Raw genomic sequence first — 22024 nt, forward strand, 5'->3', positions numbered from 1 at the left:
GAAAGTAACACAGTAGTTAGGCATAGCTGTGCATCGAATAATCCTAGTGCTTGGGAGTCCAGGACATGATGGTGCATTTGAAGCCAACCTGGAATACACAGCAATTACCTCAAGAAACAAACTCACCCCCAAAAAGATATAAGAGGTAGGATGTGCTTTAATGGATGCAGATGAAGTGTGTCTATTGAAAGAGATCAACATGGACACATTCCTCACTCCTTTCCAAAGCCACCTGCAGTAGAAACTAAAAAGTAGTAACAAACCGGGAAAAAACATTTTTGAACTATAGCTTTAATATTCAACATAAAAAAGACAAAAAAGAATGAAGCTTAAAAAGGCTTGTCTGTCACATAAATGTTAAAAAATGGTAAAATAGGCTGGGTGTAGAGTTTTGAGTTCAAGTCCCAGTGGCACAGTGACCACCTGAGCCAACTCTCTATGCTGCAGTAAAGCCAACATTTGTCACAAGACTGAGAACCAAAGAGCTTTATAAAGTATGTATTGAATTCAAAGATCAATGTAAAATCTGATCAAAGGCATATTTTGGACAACCATATATAAAATAAGAAAAATAGCCATCTTTCTTTTAGTAGACATATTCCAGGAGACTCACATTCATTATCTATTCTAATTATCACTTAAGTTCCAGACAAAGCAAGCCTGATGAAAGCACAAACAACAAACAAATTCTGAGAAAGTTAAGACGCCGATGCAAGGGCAGGTACCCAGCGCTGACAGGCAAAGCTATGTTGAACGGTTTGTATCTGAAGCCTGTGCTCTTTCACTAGGCTCTGAGAAGTCATTTGGCAGTGATCAAAAAATGAGGCATTCCCAACCAAGTGTGTTTTTAAAATGGTCACATAGAACCTGAAATTATAGGAACCTAGGCATAAAAACAATAAAAGTTTTTTGCATTCACCGTTCATAGTGGAAGCCTTTATTCAACATCATGTGGTTAGGTTAAAATACTCATACCGAGAGTCACTTTGCCATTGCTTGGTCTTCCATACATCTCTCTCAGCGAAGGCTGAGCTGAAAGGAGTCCCCTCCACTTCATCTCAGCCACAGTGGCCTCCATTCGTCAACCAAGTAATTATGGGATGGAAAGAAACCTGGGTCAACACGGCCGACATAAGAGCCTGAGCATCGCTCCCACGTGTGGCTCCACCCCCTTCTTCCATGCCTTCTTCCAGCCACAGCTGTTATTGGTAGCAACAGGAGCCCCAGGAGGCAGACACTCCGGTAAATGGAGCCTCACTAAGCTAAATAACCGCAGCTTCCTTTACAGGATCATCTCATGACTTTAGGTTCCAACCTTACTGCTCGAATCTATGATGGCAGTGTTAAAAATGCAGGCTTCCCAAAGTCACATATGCAACATTCCTATTTTTAACTCATGAAGTTAATGCTAAAAATAGGCATTCACCTCAATGGTTCAAATACATACCATACATAGTCTGTACATCTCTGTGTGAGTGTGTGTGTGTGGTGTACAGGTGTATGTATACCACACTTGTGATTCAGGTGCCCTCTTCTGGCACTCTCTACTTCATTCCCTGAAGCAAGGTCTCTTCCTAAACCTGGAGCTAGGCTGGTGACCAGCAATCCTCAGCCATCCTCCTGTCTCAACTTCCCACAACGCTGGGAGTATAGGTGCACCCAGCCATGCCAACCCTTTTAATATAGGTGCTGAGGATTTGAACTCCGGTCCTTATGCCTACATAGCAACCTCTCTTCCCCATTGAGCCACACCCTTAGCCCTATAATCTGCATATTTTAATTACATAAACTTCTAAGCTTTCTTTAACTGGTACCTATTTGCACGATAGACAACAGCACAGTATTAATACTTCAGATTTCTGTTCGCTTCGAGTCCAGGAACTCTTATTTCATTAAGAATTTCTAAAACACACCATCCCCTAGTTGGGATCTTTATCTTATGCCTGGTGTCACCGGTGTCCCATACCTCCGTCACCAGCTTTATTAACATAAACTCTTCGTAGTAAACTATCCACGCAGTACCTGTTAGCTCTGGGTTGTTTCCGACTGGCCTTTTTAATGCCAAGGTCCACACATGACTCAGTGAGCTCTAGACTCAGGTCCCCTTCGGAGTCACCTGGAAGAGCCCCGAGTTCTGCAGCAGATTCATAGAGAGAAATCTCATCTTTGAGCTCTGTTAATTCCTCCTGGAACAAAATATCAAAAATAACCTTCACTGGTTTACTGAGTAACAAGGCCAGTCATTCTGTATTTCAAACCTGATTTTGATGATCAGGAAGAACGCAGAAAAGCATCTTGAAATAAATTCTTAATATTCGTTCTAAGTAAGTTCATATAGATCAGTTCCTGCTGTATTTTTTAATGAATGGAAGCAAAGGCAGACGGTTCTTTCCGTGACCCTCTTATCCACAAAAACTCCTCAACTGAGATGTCTCTGGTGTTCTGGCTTCACTATAGAAGAAGACAAAACAGAAAGCTCTGCCTGCAGGAGCATGCTGTGCTCTACCTAAAGGGAAATTAAAGTGGCGGAGGATCTGCGAGAAAGCAGAGCCCAATTAAAAATGCTCCCTACGTGTAGCCACCGTGGTCTCCAGGACACACCTGCAGAGCCAGGAGACAGTGAACAGACCGGCAGGAGGAGCAGAAGCCTGGCTCTGCAGTTCACCACAACTGGGCCGGAGCACCGAGGTCTAACACAGTGGTGTCAGGAGATCCTGAAAAACCTCCGTGGCTGGTCTGAAGACGGTCTAAGCCACTTTTACCACAGAGAAGGTACGACGCATTGCCTGGGTCCCTTCCAGGAGACAGTACTCACTTGCAAAGCCTTGTTCATGCTCTCACTTAGGATGTGGGCCTTCTGTGCTTGCTGCAGCTGTAGCTGTAGCTGAGCCACCTCCTGCACAGAGCCTGCAAGAGAGTCATAGGATATGTAACTGAGCGGAGGCCCATGTCTACAGGACTGGGAGCCACCAAGGTTTGAGACAGAGTCTGCTTTATTGTTATGGGTTTCAGGCCATACAGATAGGTAGCCCTGGGAGGCAAAGACCTCTGTGTCTGAGATCCAGCCCTCCAGGAGCTCCAGGCCTTGGATCCTGTAAGCCCGGCCACCACTGCTGCATCTACAGACCACAGCAGTTCAGAAATCATCTAGAGGGGACTTAAGGTTCCAGCTCACAGAAGCAGAGAAAGCCCACCTACCATTTCTGCCCTGCAACTAAACTGCATCTTGTTGTCTTGTAAATCGCCTTTACTTCCAACATGCCCATCTCACATATAAAACTACTTCTCTGAAAGATGTGCATCTGTGTGTGTGTGTGTTTCTGTGAAGGGGTGTCAGGTCCCCTGGGGCTGGACTTATAGGCAGTTGTGAGCTCCATGGGTGCTGAGAACTGGACTCTAGTCTGCGACAGCAGGAAGTGCTTGTCACTTCTGAACTGCCTTTCCGTCCACAACCAACTCATATCTGAAATCTACCAGCAGAGACTCTAGTTCAAGGGGTGGTTTGATGGTTTCTTTAAACGAAAAAAGGCCCCTCAGAAACAGCTGAGGGAAGTAATCACAGCTCAAAGCCTTTTATAGCCAAGGAAAAGACTCACCAAGTCACAGCAAGGGGGAAGAGGCTACAGGGAAGCAGCTAGGAGAATAGGGTCCAGTTACAGCCTTTAACTTACTACTTTCACCCTGGCTAAACCACTCACACACCCTGTTCCAACTATCTGACTAGCTCATACAACAAAATGGGACATGTTTGTATATTAGTAAATAAAAAAAACACTGACTGATTTTGTTAAGCCAGAAATGAGGCTGACTTTCATCTTTTCCATGGTCTGTGTATCAACTTGACATTTTACTGCCTTTAATATCACTTTATAAAAATAATTAAAGGTACCAGGACCATGAAAAGCATAGGAGGCATGTCTCAAATACCTCAGAGGCCACACCGAAATTGTAATAGCGATAAAAATGTAATTCAGTGTCCACTAATCATTGTAAGTGGATAAAAAATCTGAGATCAAACAAAAAGGCAGAACGATTTAATCAAATATTGGGTCTAAAACAGGCAAATACAACGAGGTCTCATAGCCATGGTGGCTGAGGACAGAATTTCTGCATCTTTGGAAGCAGAGCGCCACCTGGCGTGTGGGTTCCTTCCCTTTCCCCTGTGGGAAACAGGTGTCATGGCTCGGTTTCTCGTTAGAGTGCTGGTGATACACATTTGGAACATTACACTTGCCTGTATTCCAGATTACAGAACAGAAACAAATCACCTTTAATATGAACTGCACTTTAATATATCTTCTCTAAAAGAAACTGATCACTGGTGGACTTTTCTGTCTCTTCTGGCTTTTTTATACCTCTGGGATCTGTTGAGAGGGCTCGGTGGGTAAAAGTGCTTGCAGTACAAGTCAGTCGGGACAGGTGGCAAGACAACCTAAGTTTGAGCTCCAGAACTATGGAAGTTGTCCTCTAGTGTCTACACATGACCCATGACATGCACATGCAAGCCCACCCCCCCCACACACACACACACAATAACAAGTAAAACTGTAGTTCGGAGATCCAGCTACATCTGTTTCACAGTGGCCCTGGGGACACCCCACAAGACACACACCTGACTGCAGCAGGTGGGCACACTGCTTCTGACTGTCCTCTAGACTCCTCGTCAGCCTGTTAATGAGCTCCGTCTTCTCCAATTTCACTGCTTCTTGGTTCCGCTCCAGTTGCTGCACATGATCCTTCAAACGCGTGCAAATACTTTCCTAAACACAAGAGAGGTCGGCGAGTCATTCTCATGATCAGTCTTAGAGAAATTAAAATGATCAGCTGTAAAGGCCTCACCTGGTACTATGACAGGTTCACCTGTGCACAGGCTGGGAAGAGAACACGTGTGACCTGAAAGGGAGGCCCAGCTAACAAAGGACACCAGTAAGATGCTGTCATTCTAAAAGCAGAGTTTACTCATGCCAAAGGAAATAGACTACCACCCGTTCTGCTGGCATTTCATGCTGTGTTGGCATACATATACAAATGTAGGCACCACGTGAGTGATGAAATCCATCTCCTCAGACAAGGAGACAGACGGACCCATGGACACTCTATTCGGAGCAGCAAGGGCTCATTCTGTCCAGGGCAGCCAAAACTAATCTTACCCTCCTCTGGGTTTCTTTAAATCTAATCTGTTCCTCCTATATTTCTCCTTCTACCTGTTATACATCTCATTTCTGTTTCCTAAAGGCATCTTTGCAATGTTATGCATAACAAGCATTAAATGAAACTTGAAAAATTAATGACAAAAAGTCGTGAGAACTGTTGAGTTTGGCTATAGGAGGGTACATAAACAATACAAACTGTGGGGGCAAGGATCGGTGTCCCCTCTATACAAACATGGAGAGACTGTGTATACACAAACTTTTCTCCAATAAGAAAACACTTGGAAATAAAGAGCCACTGGAGTTTGAAGCACAGTAGAAGAAACCACCATTGTAACAATCATTGCTTCTCACCTTATGTCAATCAAAATGGAAGAGGCAGAACAGAGAGTAGCAACAGTCTTCTGCTACCTGAGAAGCCCTGGGCAAACCATCAGCAAGAGCTCGGAACTGAGAGTGCACGGGTCTTTGGTACCAGATTCCCTTACATGGCCTGAACCTCAAAAATGCTCTCAGCATGAATACACTGATGCCTCAGATGGAAATAATGTCTTTGTACAAAGTAAAGGGGCTCTGAAGGCTCTCGCTTTGCTTTAACACTCCTGGGAATTTTGTATTCTATGTCATAATGAAGCTGTGTTTGCTTTAAACTTTTTCTACCGGATTTTTAGCAAAATGAAGCTTCTGGAAAGCGGTGCCTGTTTATTTAGCGCTGCAAAGTTCTTGGCATGCCGCTGCTGCTTCCCGGGCCAGCTTGGGACGCACGATTCTAACAAGCCAGCCAACATGGCCGCTGCTTGAGGAGCTAATAGAGACACAGTTCAGATGCCTGTCAGGAGGGTGGGAAGGCACTCAAGCTCCTGCTCCAGAGGTCACGACAGCTGAGTTGTTACAGCATGCTGTAGATACAGTCTTCTCTACACAAAAAGACCTGATGTTTCTAGGTCTATAACAGGCTATGACCATGTATTTCTCAAACTGCACCAGGTACACAGACATTCAAAAACTCGGCTGTGTTAGACTGTGGCACCTCCCATCACACAGTGAGGCGGTTTCTGGGCTGAACTCTGTCTTTCAAAATACAACTAGCAACCATTCATGTTTTAAAAAAAACAGCCTTACAAACTTTCTGAGTCTAGCATACTTAACAGAAAAACCTGACACTTTCCCGCAAGGGTGAGGACCAGGAAAGGGATGTCTTTCCTTGCCTTTGGGCATCATGTTGGAAGTTCTCACCAATGCATTATGGTAAAAAGGGAAATAAAAGGAACACAGACAGCAAAGAGACAGTAAAGCAATGCCCATGAATGCTATGATCTGCTTCCCAGAACACCAGGAAGGAAATCACCAAACTAGAGAGCAATTGCAGGCACTGCAGAGAAGCTATTCTAGAATGCCACTGTCTCCTGAGGGGGAAATCACTTTCCTGTACACCAAGGAGCAAGGAGAATGTGAAATTTAAAAACCATTCCAAAAATGAGGCCCTTTAGTAAAAATGTAAAACATGTATAAGACCCATTTGGAGAAACTACAAAACTCTGACAAAAATCAATAAAGAACTAAATAACTGGACAAACACTCTATATTCTCGGTAGGAACACCCAGTACTGTAAATGGACAGATGCTCTACATTGGCAGCAGGAACACCCAGTATCATCAAGATGCCACTTGCTAGCCCATCTTATAGAAGCATTTTCTCAACTGAGGCTCCCTCTTCTCAAGTGGCTCTAGCTTATTGTGTCAAGCTGACAGGAAAATCAGCCAGGACATGTATATACATAATACACTTAGTCCAAAGAGTTTTCTTATATAACACTGACTACAACCTATCCACAGGGCTCTGGTATGCAAATTTCTATGGTCAGCCATTAGAATTCTGGATTCCAGACACCCAACTTCTATTCTCAAAAGAACCATTTCTCAACACTCCTTACTGAGAGCTGGAAGCTCAAAACCTACAAAAGGTTAAGCACAGGTTCTGGCCAGTGCAGTATACCCATTCCTCTCAGTTGGTATTTACTCTATAACAGTAAGGACTCTATGTGTGTGTGTGTGTGTGTGTGTGTGTATGTATATATGTATGTATGTATGTATGTATGTATGTATGTATATGTGTGTATGTATGTATGTATGTATGTGTGTATGTATGTATGTATGTATGTATATGTGTGTGTATGTGTGTATGTATGTATATATATAGCACTGTGAGGTCTGAGAAGGTACCAGTGGATCCTATAAGAAAGGTAGCCAAAAATAGGGTTGGAGATACACTCATAATTAAAATAAAAGTCAGGGGTTTTTTTTGGGGGGGGAAGAGGGGAAGTGAAGGCTCAGTTACAATTTTATAACTGTCATTACCTCAGGGACCACAAAATATCCAAGTTTATTCAACTGATAGTTGCTCATTAGGAATCACCTGACCTGTTCCCGAAGGGCCGCTATGGTAGCATCCAGATTCTTCTGTAAGGACAGCACCTGCTCCTCGTACTTCTGTGTGAGGCTGGCAACAATGCTCTCATGCTGCTCTCTGGCTCGCTGAAGTGACTCAGAATGATGGAGCTCCACCAGTTGCTGTTTCAAGCTTTCCAGGGTGATCTCGGTTGTTCTGAGCTTCTTGGTGAGCTAAACAAGCACACACAGGGTACCATGTTGACAGCGTCTTACCTCTGCTCCCTGACACTCTCCCATAGTTTCTGGGAACAGGTACTCACTGACAAGCTAGGTGCACAGTTCCGTGCTGAGGGAGAATGAGGATTCTGAAGAGCAAGGTGGCGCTCGGGCAATATTAGCCCTGGCATTATTTGCATAGTACTATGAGCAAAGTGAGGGGCAATCCAATCGTAGGGTCACAGAAAAAAAAAAAAAATGTGTTGTTCCTTCAAGACTGTGATCCTACGAATGGTTACTTACTGAATAAAAACGTTTTTTGGTTTTCTTTTTTGAGACAGGACCCTACTGTCTGCCAAGGCTGGCTTCACCTCACCTCAATCCTCTGAGCAGCTAGAAGTACAGGTACATGCCACACATCCCAGCACTAAGTTCTGAAAACATCGCTGGTACTGAGGGTAAAATAATCGCCCACAGGTGGCTCCTCAATGCCCCAAACCTACAATTATGTAAGCTTTACAGCAAGAGAAAATTAAAGTTGCAGATAGGATTAAAGCTGCTAACCACCTAACCTTAAAATAAGGAGACTCTGAGGGGAACTAATGGTTCAAGATCTTTACGCTCTCAGAATCTGTCAGTAACTGACTTCATACTCTTGGGCAAGTAACAGCCCTTCCAAGACCTGCATGACACATGCATAAAATGGAAAAGCATAGTGCCTTTCCAATCAGAATTTGAATTAAATTTTTTTTATAAAACATTATACACTAATGTGCAAAACCTAAAGAAAAGAATGGGGGGGTTTCAAAACATTTTTGAACAGGACCAACTCTTGTTTGCCAATTTTAAAATACACCATAAATATATCATGATAAATGTCATATAGGAACAGAAAAATATGTAAGAAAAAACATATATACAAGTTAATTTTAAGCCAAACTCAGCTTATACTAGCCACCAGCTATAACCTAAATACTGGCCTCAATAACAGAGCTACAAGCATGAGACGGCCCAGGACACCTTCAAGGATCTCTGTCTGCTCCCAGTGTTGGAGGTAAAGCGCAGGAAGCAGAGCTAGTCGGTCAAATGGCAGTGGCAGTGGAACAAGGAGAGGCATACAAGAGGCATACAAAACTAAGACAGGAGGGAAGAAATGACCATGGATGGAGGTCACCTTGTCCCACAGTAAACCACGGCCTGCAAAGCCTTCAAGTAAGAGAATAACACAATTAGAACCGTGTTCTGGAAGGATTACTTAGATGGCCATAAAAGAATTTGCAGAAAGGGTAAAGCTAGAGTAGTTGAGACTCTAGAGAGAGAGAGAACATAAATCGCAGAAAGGATGGAAACGCAGGCATCAACAGAGAAGACCTGCCATCTTCTGAGCACCACAGTTGTGAGGGGCGGGACATCTATGATAAAAGTTCTTCTGAACTTGGTATTATACAAACTAAATTTATATTTTTTTATTTAATTGTCTGTGAATGTTTTGCCTACATGTATGCCCAGGCTCCACATGTGCCTGGTGCCCACAGAGACCAGAAGACATGGGATCCCCTGGGACTGGAGTTACAGACTGTTACAGCAGTGTGGTGCTGAGAACTGAACCCTGGTCCTCTGAGGAGCATCTAGAGCTCTAAACCACTGAGCCACGGCTCCAGCCCCAAACTAAGGCTTTGATGAATGAAAATAAAGTTTACCTTCTCCTCATTGACTTTGAATGCTTCTATCTGGGTCTCTAGTGCGTTTAACTGTGCTTCAAGCTGCATCTCCCTCTCCTTTCCATTCTGAAGGAGCTTCTGGGATTCCCGAAGGCTGAGGGCCATGCCATCCTTTTCACCTGGAGCATGAGAGATATTTACATAAATACTGTCCCTGTTGTAAGATCATCGTTGTCACAACCTCTATGAGATCTATATCTGAATAAAATTCGATTCAGACAAATGAGTTTTAGTTGCTTTAGAAAAAAAGAAAAACCAAAAGTTATTTCAAAAATAATTGATACCAAAAAATAATCGAAAGACCCGCAGCCACAGCCCATGAATCCTTACTGTAACCCTGCATGGCAAAGGAGCCCCAATACTTCTGCATCTGCTCACTTAAGAAGTTCCACAGTTTTCATGTCCATCAAAAAGGAGTCCTAGAGCAGCTCATGGCTGAACACACCAGGACCCCAGTACTCAGAGGCTGAGGCAAGATCACTGGTAAGACCACACAGTAAGACCCTTACTCACAAAACAAGGTACCAAGGACTAATCACCCCTTCACACATTTGAAAGAAACTCTTGAATTCCCCAGTCCTTAGTCCTCCCCAAATACTTCAGCAATTCATCCCTCCCAAAAGATCTTGTGAATATTACAGAAAGAGCTTTCACTTCACTATCAATTAAATTTGAAATGCACTGGAATCCAGTCATAAAATTATTCTATAAGTGGACACTCAACACTGACTAAAGCTACGGTACAGAAAAACAAGCAGCCAGGACCTTGTGGTTACACCAGAAATGGCAATGAAGCTCCCTAAATTCTGCTGCACTGCAAATGAAACATGTCACCTATAGTGAACTGTAATCAAGGTAATGACGCAAAGTCCACAGCTGTTAGGGTGGAAAGCCATCAGCACAGCGGAGAGTGCCCACTCACTCACTGTGTCTAATACCTGGGAAGAAGAGGTAAATGAAAGAAAAGGAGAAAAATGTCTCCAAACACCAGGCGCAGAAGTCCTGGGCTTGAGATCTGCTCCAACCCACGAGAGTTCTCTGCCTGGGTCAAATAAGGGTATTGGAAATGAAAGCACAGGAAGCTAAAACCGAATGAAGTGAGTTTTTTACCCAACTGCCCAGCTCTTGTCACCTCACCTTGAATTATGAGCAGCTGGTGGTTCAGATACCGAATCTGGCGTTCACTGTCATTGAGTTTTCCAACTAAGCTGTCCAGTTGTCTCTCCTTTGCTTTGTTAAGAACCTGGAGTTGAATAATATGTATATTTTCTGCAGAGTCTGCTTTGGAATTAGAGACAATTTATTAGATAAAAACATACTAAGATCTGTGATCAGCTAGGGTAGTGTATTTCAAGCTTTTTAAATGACCTGGTAGAATATCATGAAGCCAACTGTGACTAGTATCTTGTGGTGAGGATATGCACTTTGTGAAGCTTCGGTTCCATTTACATGAGAGTGCTACCACAGGACACACTCCATGCTTCTACATGGTCGCCCAGGATAGGCACAATGTCTCTGGGTGAAAGCCTGACTCACTATCTAAATGTGGACAACTAGCACGCAGCTGCAATAGAACAACACGCCATTGCCAAGTGAGGGGTGAACAAACGCAGAGCCTGTGATCACACTACCTGAAAGGAACACTGCCAGATATCCCTGTCAAAGGCTCTCTTTCGCAGAAGATAAATACAGTCTTTTATGGTTATACTGGCACAAGACAGCATATTAATTAACCACATTAATTAACCAATAAAAAGAGGTGTGAACTCTGCCGCCTTCTCTAGAAACACTTAGATCAGAGGAGAAAGCCAAGTGACAGGTATTAGAAGAATGGCACCTCAACTCCATAATGACACTCCTCATTTGGCTAACGCATCTGTAAGCTTACGTCAATAAGTACATAGAGAAAATTGTAAATACTTATTAACAAAACAATCTGTACTCTTTTCTAAATTAAAAAACAAAACAAAATATAAGCCCAGGCACGGTGGTACATGCCCTAATCTTAGCACACAGGTAGAAGGCAGGTGTGAGTTCAAGGCTACCCTGGTCTATATAGCAAGTTCCAAACCAAGGCCTTATACTGAGACCTAGTCTTTAAAAAGGAAAAACTCTGAACATTAAAAACATCACTGTGCCTCATAGAAGGGGACATAAATAAACTGTCTCAAAGCTTCACCACACCAAATTCACTCCTTTTTTTTAACTTTATTATTAAAAAATAATTACACAGAAAAAGTCATACACTAAAACTAATCAGTCCCAAAGTCTTTATATCTCAATAAACTTCTAAACAGTTAATAGACATTCAGAACAGAAGCACTGGATTTTACAGTTTACTATCAAATCTACTTTATGTACTAATCCACCATCAACAGTTAGGAACAGACAGTGCTGAGTCAAGCCTTCCTTCAGAGCTCAAAATTCTATAGTAACTCTAAGTGTCTTCCTTATGGACATATGTATACATACTCTAGATCAAAAAAAAAAAAAAAAAAGGCTGGGGGTAAAGTGATTGAATAAGAATGGCCCACTAGACTCCTATATCTCAATGCTGAGACTCCAGGGAGAGGCACTAATTAAAAGGAGGTGTGGCCTTGCTGGAGGAGAATCTGTCTCTGGGGGTGGGCTTAGAGATTTCAAAAGTCCGTGCCAAGCCCAAAGTGCATGTGTGCCTCTCTCTGTCTCTCCCCACCCCACCCCCACCTCTGTCTGCCTACAGGTCATGAGGTAGCTCTCAGCTACTGTTCCAGTGTCACCAAGGACACTGGCATGCCCCCCACCATGGAAGCACACCTTTGAAACTCCAAGCAAGGCCCAAGTAAATGCTCTTTTACAAACTTGGTCATTAGGTCTCTTCACAGCAACCGAACAGTGACTAAGGACAGGGGCAAGGAGCACATAACTAAACCTGAGATCAGCATCAATTCTGAATAGCAAGTCTGTACAACCATCGCAATAAAAAATATGAAGAATTTTTAAAAATCAAGACGCTCATGGCTGACTTATTAATTACATGTTTCAGATGAGAAACCTAAACCTGGGGAGATAAGCATATTCATGTTCCAAAGCAGACAAGAAAAAATACCAGGCTGGGTAGCTGAAATGCACAGTACAAAAGCTTTCCTCAGACATCTTGGTGTCAAACAGTGCTACATTAGGGAGCACAGCACACTGACTCCCAAAGAAGCACTTACGATTCACAGCAGTTTTACTGTATCTTTACCCCACAAACATGGCTCCCAAGAGTTTCTCATGAGGGGCTGGAAAGTGAGGGCCTTATAAATGCCACACATGCTCCAACCACTGAGCAGCAGTTAGCTGCAACCCTTGGCTTTTTTGAGACAAACTACAGCATCTCACCAAATTCAGGCACTAGGCAACTCTGGCTGGCCTTGGGTGTACTCACGCTAACACTGAATGTTCTCATTGTGTACTGAGGCTGACCTTGAGTGCTCCCACTGTATACTCAGGCTGACCTTCAGTGCTCCCACTGTGTACTCAGGCTGACCTTGAGCGTTCCCACTGTGTACTCAGGCTGACCTTCAGTGCTCCCACTGTGTACTCAGGCTGACCTTCAGTGCTCCCACTGTGTACTCAGGCTGACCTTCAGTGCTCCCACTGTGTACTCAGGCTGACCTTCAGTGCTCCCACTGTGTACTCAGGCTGACCTTCAGTGCTCCCACTGAGTACTCAGGCTGACCTTCAGTGCTCCCACTGAGTACTCAGGCTGACCTTCTTCAGTGTTCCCACTGTGTACTCAGGCTGACCTTCTTCAGTGTTCCCACTGTGTACTCAGGCTGACCTTCTTCAGTGTTCCCACTGTGTACTCAGGTTGACCTTCTTCAGTGCTCCCACTGTGTACTCAGGCTGACCTTCAGTGCTCCCACTGAGTACTCAGGCTGACCTTCAGTGCTCCCACTGAGTACTCAGGCTGACCTTCAGTGTTCCCACTGTGTACTCAGGCTGACCTTCTTCAGTGCTCCCACTGTGTACTCAGGCTGACCTTCTTCATTGCTCCCACTGTGTACTCAGGCTGACCTTCAGTGCTCCCACTGTGTACTCAGGCTGACCTTCTTCAGTGCTCCCACTGTGTACTCAGGCTGACCTTCTTCATTGCTCCCACTGTGTACTCAGGCTGACCTTCAGTGCTCCCACTGTGTACTCAGGCTGACCTTCTTCATTGCTCCCACTGTGTACTCAGGCTGACTTTAACTGGGGTCAGATCCTCCCGCCTCTCCTCCTAAGAGCTAGAACTATAGGAGAATCACCACTTTAGAGCTCAATATAGTATTTTGAACTATACATCCAAGAGCTTAATAGTTTGCTCATAAATAGCACAGTATATACCTTTAAAATAGAAAACAGGGACTTTTTGAAAGTTACTTTAAAAATATAATTCTTGAGGCTAGAGAGATGGCTCAGCAGTTAAGAGCATTGACTGTTCTTCCAGAGGTTCTGAGTTCAAACCCCAGCAACCACATGGTGGCTCACAACCATTGTAATGAGATCGGATGCCCTCTTCTGGTGTGTATGAAGACAGCTACAGTGTACTCATATAAATAAAAAAATAAAATAAATCAAAAAATATTAATTCTTGAAAGTGTATAAAACTATATATTAAATGTTCAAAATTCCCCAATTAGCTTAACAAAATATAATATAGTTGGGTGTAGCAATACATGCCTCTAATTCTCATAATTGGGAGCAGGACAATTGCCTTAAGTGTGAGGCCAGCCTGGGCAACACAGCAAAACCCTAGCTCAAAACAAAGCAATAATGGCCAAATGAATAAATATAAACAGAACACCTACTTTCTTTAGCACCTAGAAATTGCTGCTGCAAGTCTTCAAACATGTCAGTTCCTGCTGCGTCCTGGGCTGGTGAAGTGCTCTTCTGCGCAGTAGAGTGGTAAGGCTTATATACAGCTTTATATGGCTCCAAAGCTTGACAGCTGGGTCCTTGAGACAAACCAAATTGCTATTAAAAGATGACAAAATTTACAATTAAGATTTGGTCTTTTCCAAAATAATCTTACTAGACACTTCCCCCTGCCTTCCAAGTGCTGGAACTACACACGTGCACCGCCACTCCTGGTCCTGTGACACTGGGGACTGACCCCAGAGCCCCATGGGTGGTAGGCAGGCACTCTACATCCCCTGCTCAGGACCAACTTCCAATAGACACTGTTTGCTCAAAAACAGAGCACACGACATTGAACACTATGAATTGTTTCATCGTCCTTTTGAGCACACAGCGGAGTCAACTTCAAAAATAAAACTTAGGAACTGCAATGAGATTGTGTATAAGTATTACATCACAAATGACTAAAACAATGTTACCTTGGGAACATAAAACATGCACATGCTCAAAAAAAGAGAACATCTGATAACATCTTATATATAACAAATTCTACAGTTTTTAATGAAACAATAAATACTAATGATAATAATAATAATAATAATAATAATGCCATTGCGTCACACAGAATAGCAACTGGGGAAGTGAGGTACACTATCACTGGCGAATTCTAAGATATACTTTCTCCTGAGGCCTTTTTAGAACTCCTCACAGCTGTGACACCACACAATGCAGGACGGGACCTGAGACGTTAGACTTAAATCCATCATGGGACTGGTGAACAAGGAAATGAAGGAACTGTCACCTACACGGGATTGCAAGCCCACAGAAGCCAGAAGCAGCAGCAAACGAGGAGCTACCCCCTAACAGAACTGGCCCACAGTGTTTAAATAACCACCTCCAAAAGGCTTCCATTTTAAACACTAGGCTTGGCATCACAACTGCATTAAATTATAGACAAAAGCAGCCTAGCTGACTTAGCTCGAACCTGAATAAATTTGAAAAAGTTATTAAATTACTTTTGCACTGAATTCATGCACTTCCTTACACACACAACATGCACATACATGCACACTCAAATTCCTCAAAGTCAAACTCTTACTATACCTGAAAATTGTCCCTCTGAGGATCTGAAAACGTAATGACACCGGCTGCCTGCTTCTGACCACCGGTGTACGGCCTAAAGTCTTCAGGAAGACGATACAAATCTGCCTGCTCCTGTTTACCTGGAGGGCTATAGCCACTTCCACCTTCATCCCCACCTTCTCCAGGATGGTACCCAAGATGCTGGTCTTCAGTTTTACTCCGATTTTCGTCCCAGCCATTGCCATACTATTCTCCAAAATATAAATCCAGGACAGTTCCATTAGTCAGCAAGAGTAAAACAAAAGCCCTCCTGTACCCAACCCGCAGCAGCACTGGGTCATAGCAGACACTCACGTTCACACTGTGAGACTTGGGCAGTACATCACGCTCAATCCACTTCCTCTCCAGATTCTCAGGAGGATGCAGTCTTGAGAAAAAACAGTACTTTAGTCCTACAGTCTATCGGATTTGTCAAGAAATAACACACAGAAACCCAAGATTCTAGTATTTGTTCTTCCCTCAACCTTAACCCAAAAGTTCTAGAAATCAGTCTGAAGCTTAAGTTTACATTATCGGCAGAGACTCAAGGGAAGGTTTATGGAGAACAAGATACAAGAGGAAGTGACCCCAGGTCCTTACTCTCCCGCTATGCCATCCACACTGCAGTCAGAATCATGGCGCTCGGGCGAGGAGAGTTCATCATCCAGCATGTCGTGAGGGAGGTCCGTGAGTAGCTGCTGCAACTGAGCAAGGAGTCACATCAGCATCACACTGACCGAAACACAAGACACTGCCAAGCTGCCCTGAGTTGATGTGCACAGAGGAATTTCTTATGCCTTAGTGAGCTTCTGAAACTGCACATGCATCTCATCCATAACGTCACTTGAGGAAAGGGGAAAGCGTGACGCCAGGATTAATGATTAACAGCAGGCTTTACTTTTTCCACAAGGGGGTCGGGTTTGTATGCGCACACATCACAACCAAAAAACTTCTTTATGGACGCACGGCCAACCATAAATCATGGTGCTCATCCACAGTCAGGATCCCTTCACCAGTAACCAGAGCTGGGGGAGTGACAATTGACATCCCACAGGGAATCTGAGTTGCCCATGCACTCTGCCCAGGTGGTGGGAATGGCGGCAGCAGCATGTGTCCAGGGAGCCCTTAAGCTCTGGTGAAGCACCCGAGAGCCTCTAGGGAGTGAAGGATTAGAGGCAATCATCTAAGCCCCAGGATGAAATGACATGTGATACTCTCTGCTCTAGGACGGTGCAAAAGCACACACCAAAACTAACCAAACATCTATATGCAACTGCAGGATAATAGAAACGCCAGGAAGTGGGAACCCACATATCCATCTTTCCAGCCCCAATTCCTCTACTGTTTAAAAGTCCAGTGTCAATCAGGTTATAAGTGTTGTTTGCTGAAGTTTCATGAATTATAAATCCCTTCAAAATGACACAAGATGATATACTTATGATGGGTTGTTGAGCACTGGGCTCGGGGGCCTTTTTTTTCTCCCGAGAAACTCACCTCTTTTTCCCTTTCATAGTCTTCTTTGTCAAATTCTTCATCTTCATTTTGTGTCTGCAGCGCTACACTGCCAAACTCCAATGACATGATCCTCCTGAGGAGAATTGGGACTCATGAAAAAGCAGTCATATGACAGCAATTCATAGCAAAAAAAAAAAAAAAAAGCAAACAGTCAACAAAACAGTAACCAGGTTCCCCAAGTGGCTGAAAGGTTTTTACAGCAGTTACATGTCTGCCAACCAAAACTTAAAACACTCACAAACTTGAAAGACCAACATAAAACCTTAAGAACAGCTCAAGTGAAGCCTCAATTTATGCACAAGGCACAGTGAGGGTCCTATAGAGTCTGCTCCATGCTCTGTATTCCAAATACAAACTTCATGCCTCCCAAAAGGGAATTCCTCGGTCCTGGGCTAATGACTGTCACCCAGAAACTGTTCACACATCAAAAAGCTTAAGGTTCCAGACTCCCTCTTCAGCAATAGGGGCTGGCAAAATACCACAGGGCAGAAGGGAAGGCTATGGATTGTGCCATCGTGTGGCTCTGAGTTCTAAACGTTCCTGTGGATGCAACTACTAACGTTGGACAGGCTTCTGGTAATTTAAATTATACACAGGGATGCTGATACTCTAAAGTCCCCAAAGTCCAAAATATCAAATGATTCTGACAAGAGGAGGAGGACAAAGGAAGAAGAAGAAAGGAGGAGGACGAGGAGGAAGAGGAAGTAGTAGGAAGTATGTGCTGCCAGTGGCCTGGCTAACACTGTTCTTCAATCCAGGTGCCTCACACCTGAGAAACGTACTTTTGTGTGGTCTAAGCCACAGCCCATTTACTACAACTTCCAGGCTGTAAAATGTCATTAAACTAAGTCTAAGTCATATGAGAAGTATAAGGACCCCAGCAACACAAATGCATCTTACCATAAACCATTAGCCCTGTACACACACACACACACACACACACACACACACCCTTTAGCAGATCTAAGACACCTGTGACTGCATGGTTTGTACACTAAATATATATATAAAATATATGAAACAACACTACTATTAAAATACTGTTTTATAGCTGTTAAAATGTTAATAGAAGATGTGTTCTTAACCAGACATGGCAGGAAACACACGCACACTCACTGGGGAACAGGAGCTTTGCCTCTCCTTAGTGCCTGCTGGAATTCTCGTGTATAGATCATCATCAGATAAAGACTAAAATATAACAATCTAAGATGACTGTGAGGTGAGAAGAAAACACTACTCTCATATCTTGGGGTTTAGTTCATAGCTCCAAGTGGACATCCCACCTACAGCATCTCAGATGATGAAAACAAGGATACACTTTAACCTATCACCCTAAAGATGTGGGGCAAAGTTGAGCTAAAGGCATCCATCCTCCAGAAGATACAAAGATCCTTCCTGAGACTGGAGAACTGCTCAGTGGTCAAGCACTTGACCCTTCTGCAGAGGATCCAGATTCAATTCCCAGTACCATGGTAGTAACGACCAGCTGGAACTTCAGTTCCAGCAGACAGGAGGCCCATGTCTGTCCTCCACAGGCACCAGGCACACACGTGGTGCACAGACAAACTTGCAGACAAAAGACCCATGCACATAAAATAAAAATACATTTCTTAAACTGTTTAAAGCAAAAGACATCAGTCATAAATAAAATAGTGTGTGTGTGTATATATATATATATATATATACATATATATATCACAACACATTTGCAAAGTCAAGAGATAAAAATTACAAAAAACTGTTAAACTACTTACAAATCAATTAATAAAAAGTATCAGCAAACAACAACTTGAGATGAGAAAATAGCATAAAAATCCATTTTAGAAAGAAATATAAATGTTCATTTAATCTTATTGGAGTCTGAGCTCATCAGGCTCAGGAGATGGCTCAGTGCACATGGTCAATGAAAGTTTGAAGACTTGAGTTCAACCTAGGCATCTGTAAGGGGGAGGGAGGCACAGGTGAGAGGCTGTCTGGAAGGTCATGAGCCAGCCAGTGTGCCCTAACACTGGAACAGCAAGATACCTGTCTCAAACAAGGCGGAAACCAAAGACTGACACCAGAGGATGCCCTCCGACCTCTACAATATGGTATGACACCTGTATACCCATATTCACACATACAATTATCCACGTACACACATGTACACACACACACAAAGAGGTTAAGTCCATGAAGAATTCAGGAAGTGTAATATAAGTAGCAATGTACTACCTTCAACTACTACATTGAAAATAGTCACACTTAACACTATGGTTTTTGTGGTTTGGTTTTGATAATCTGTTGGTGATATATGAGCTGATAAATCATGCTGAAAACAATCAGTAGCAATGAACATTTGCCATAGTAAAACTGTATCTTGGTTAATATGGCAAAATTATGCCATTAGTAGGAACAATGACCTGCTCCTATGTTTAACCAGAGAGATGGCCACTTAAAAAATGAACCAAGGTATCAACATAGCTAGTGTACTTTCTAAAACATAGCTACCTGGTTACTATTTTCATTCTAGCTAGGAAACTTTTCCTAACCCCATTACAATATAAAAAGCACTCAGATCAGACAGACCTCGGACCCAGCTTGTCAATACTTGTCTGACAATACTTGTCAGTACTGTCCCTGGTGCTTTTGGGACATCCCCCTCCACCCTCTCACATAAAGGGATAGATATCTCTAGAATCTTGCTTTTGTGAGCAAACTTTAGTGTATATTTTCTTTTCCAAAAATATTTAATTTTAACATCATCATCAATAATGAGTGAATAAAGCCACTGGCCTTAGGATCCCCTGGAGCTGGGGTCAAGCAAAGTCGTGACCTATGCAATTTGAATGCAAGAAATGAACTCACATCCTCTTGCAAGGGCAGCGACAAGCTCTTACTGAACCACCTCTCCCACCGCAGTAGAAAGGATCTTTAGACAGATCTCCTTTTTTAAAATTTGTTTACATTCCAAATTATTTATGTGTTTGCTCGAATCCCGAAGGATGTAATATGGCTGTAAGCAATTAAGAACTGAAGATCCTCGTTCAAAATCGGGTCTCTGGCTGTGTGCAATCTTAACTGCTTCCGTTTCTTTGGGAATTAAACAGGGTAAAAACAGCGTATGTGCGAGGGCCAAAACTCCCCGATAAGGACTCCACGTTTAGATGCCTGCTCCATCCAAAGTCCATTCTATGCACTTCAAGAGCGCACGGCTTATTATCCTTTGCTTGAGGCTTCAAACATCAGCCTTTATTTACATGAAAACAACCCCGAACCGTTTAATTACAAAGCGAACTTTGGCTTAAATCACACTTAAATTCATGACTACAAGATGGGCTAAATGTAAGTGCCCTAGGAGTTAAAAACTGCACCCACTAGCTTACATTCTCACTTCTCTTACAGAATGGAACCAGAACTCAACAGTCTATTTTAGACACTTTCCAGGTCCGGTTCCGACGACAAAGGTACGGAGAGAGGGGGCAATGACAATCTCTTGAGGTCGGTAGTACTGATAACAGCATGGATAAACCAAGGCGAGCAGAGGGCAGTGATCCCAAATCCAGGAAGCCTCCTGGACTGGGTGTACTCACCAAAGAGCTGGGCCCGGCGTCCAGGAACCACGGGCGCGCTCAGGTCTACAGGTGAGACTCCCGGGCCGAGGACCGAGCAGGGAGCGAGCACGCACCGCCCCAGTGCAGGAGACTCGAAGGCCAGTCCCGATCCCGCAGCCGCCCGGCCGGCCGAGAGACTGCAGTCACCTCCAGCAACCCGCTGTCCCGACTTCCAGCCCGCGAGCACCTTCCCAGTACACCCTAGCCCGCGAACCCCGCCACTAGACAAGCAGCCGTCTCCTCCAATCGCCGCCGCCGCTCGATGGGACTGCCGGCTGGGCGGAGCTACGGGGCGGAAACCCCGCCTTCCACAAGGTCGGTTGAGAAGTCGCCCGCAGTTGCCAGAGCGCGGCTGTTCGAAGAGGGCGCCAGCGGCGGCGGGAAGATTCCCGGAGCCTCCATTGGGGAAGTCCTGAGCCAATCACAAAAGCCTCCTAGAGTACTTCGGTTGCCTAGCTACAGCCGAGTGTTTGCCCTCCCAGAGATTAGCGAGGACATTCCGTTTTTTGCACTTAAACTTCTAAGTTTCTTCCATTGGCCCTTTATGCTCTCTGAAGCGCCACTGCCAGCCTTGGTGGTTGTTAAACGTGGCATCATCTTCTGACTTGACTTGTTAAGATTTGTATTTCTTTACTGATAAAACTGAATGTGCTCCCGGGTAGGCTAAAAGTTGCATTTCCGCGGATGTTCTTGGATGTTAGGACGTCGTTAAATCTCTTTATATCATCGAACTTGAAGATCGGAAACACATTGGCTAAAGCTCATTTTTGCTTTCCACTTTTATGTGTCTCTTGATTGGCTTGTTGAGGGTGGCTGGACCTGGCATGTTACAAACCTGAGTTCTGTGACAATTACTGTCTCTGGCTTTCGTAGGAAGGGTTCCAGTGAATACCAAGAGCTTGGTAGCATAGATTCCCACATCTTTTTAAACCTTTCCCACGTGTACCGTGTGTAGTAAAATATTTGTCCAAGGCTCTTCCAAATCTGGCTAAGCTTGCTCTGCCACCTGCATCCCATCCTTTGACCCTCGCTCAGCTAGGGTCTGGTACAGAACGAGAAACAGAACGCAGTCACAAGGCTAAATAGGTCCGGGATGGTTCCTGTTTCACCTCTGCTACTTTTCGCTTCTATTTCCCCTCTGATCACCCACTCAGCCCTCGGGACACACACCACCTGACTCCGTGGAACTGGATTTCCCTACCACTGCACACAGAGTGCATACCTACCCCAGGGGAAGATGGATTTCTATTCTGTTACGATCAGTTACTGTGTGTCTGTTTCACTGGTAGAACAATATGAAAGTCTTGGGGTATTTACTTGAGCATTTGCCATCATGCTTCATGGCCCATGCTAGGCATTCAAAACAACTGTGTTAACTTGTTAGTGAATAAATGAAGAGATGGATAAATGAAGGACTAATGAAAGGCATTCGGGTAAACAGCATTTGTTGAAG

General features: G+C 43.8%; 1 protein-coding gene across 1 annotated transcript in view; it reads right to left on the reverse strand.

The window, feature by feature from the left end:
• The window catches only part of CEP152 (centrosomal protein 152), a 54633-nt gene extending 33937 nt beyond the window's left edge, over window positions 1-20696 (reverse strand). The window contains exons 1-12 of the mRNA XM_080930855.1: window positions 20551-20696; window positions 16958-17051; window positions 16064-16167; window positions 15779-15851; window positions 15446-15670; window positions 14293-14458; window positions 10616-10759; window positions 9458-9597; window positions 7572-7772; window positions 4613-4760; window positions 2816-2907; window positions 2023-2186 (exon numbers count right to left, since the gene is read on the reverse strand). Coding sequence (XP_080786981.1) covers window positions 2023-2186; window positions 2816-2907; window positions 4613-4760; window positions 7572-7772; window positions 9458-9597; window positions 10616-10759; window positions 14293-14458; window positions 15446-15670; window positions 15779-15851; window positions 16064-16167; window positions 16958-17044 — 1544 coding nt within the window. The 5' untranslated portion in view covers window positions 17045-17051; window positions 20551-20696. The remainder of the gene's footprint in view (window positions 1-2022; window positions 2187-2815; window positions 2908-4612; window positions 4761-7571; window positions 7773-9457; window positions 9598-10615; window positions 10760-14292; window positions 14459-15445; window positions 15671-15778; window positions 15852-16063; window positions 16168-16957; window positions 17052-20550) is intronic.
• Between the last annotated feature and the right edge of the window lie 1328 nt (window positions 20697-22024).

Source organism: Micromys minutus, assembly GCF_963924665.1.
Source record: "Micromys minutus genome assembly, chromosome: 17".
NCBI lineage: Eukaryota > Metazoa > Chordata > Mammalia > Rodentia > Muridae > Micromys > Micromys minutus.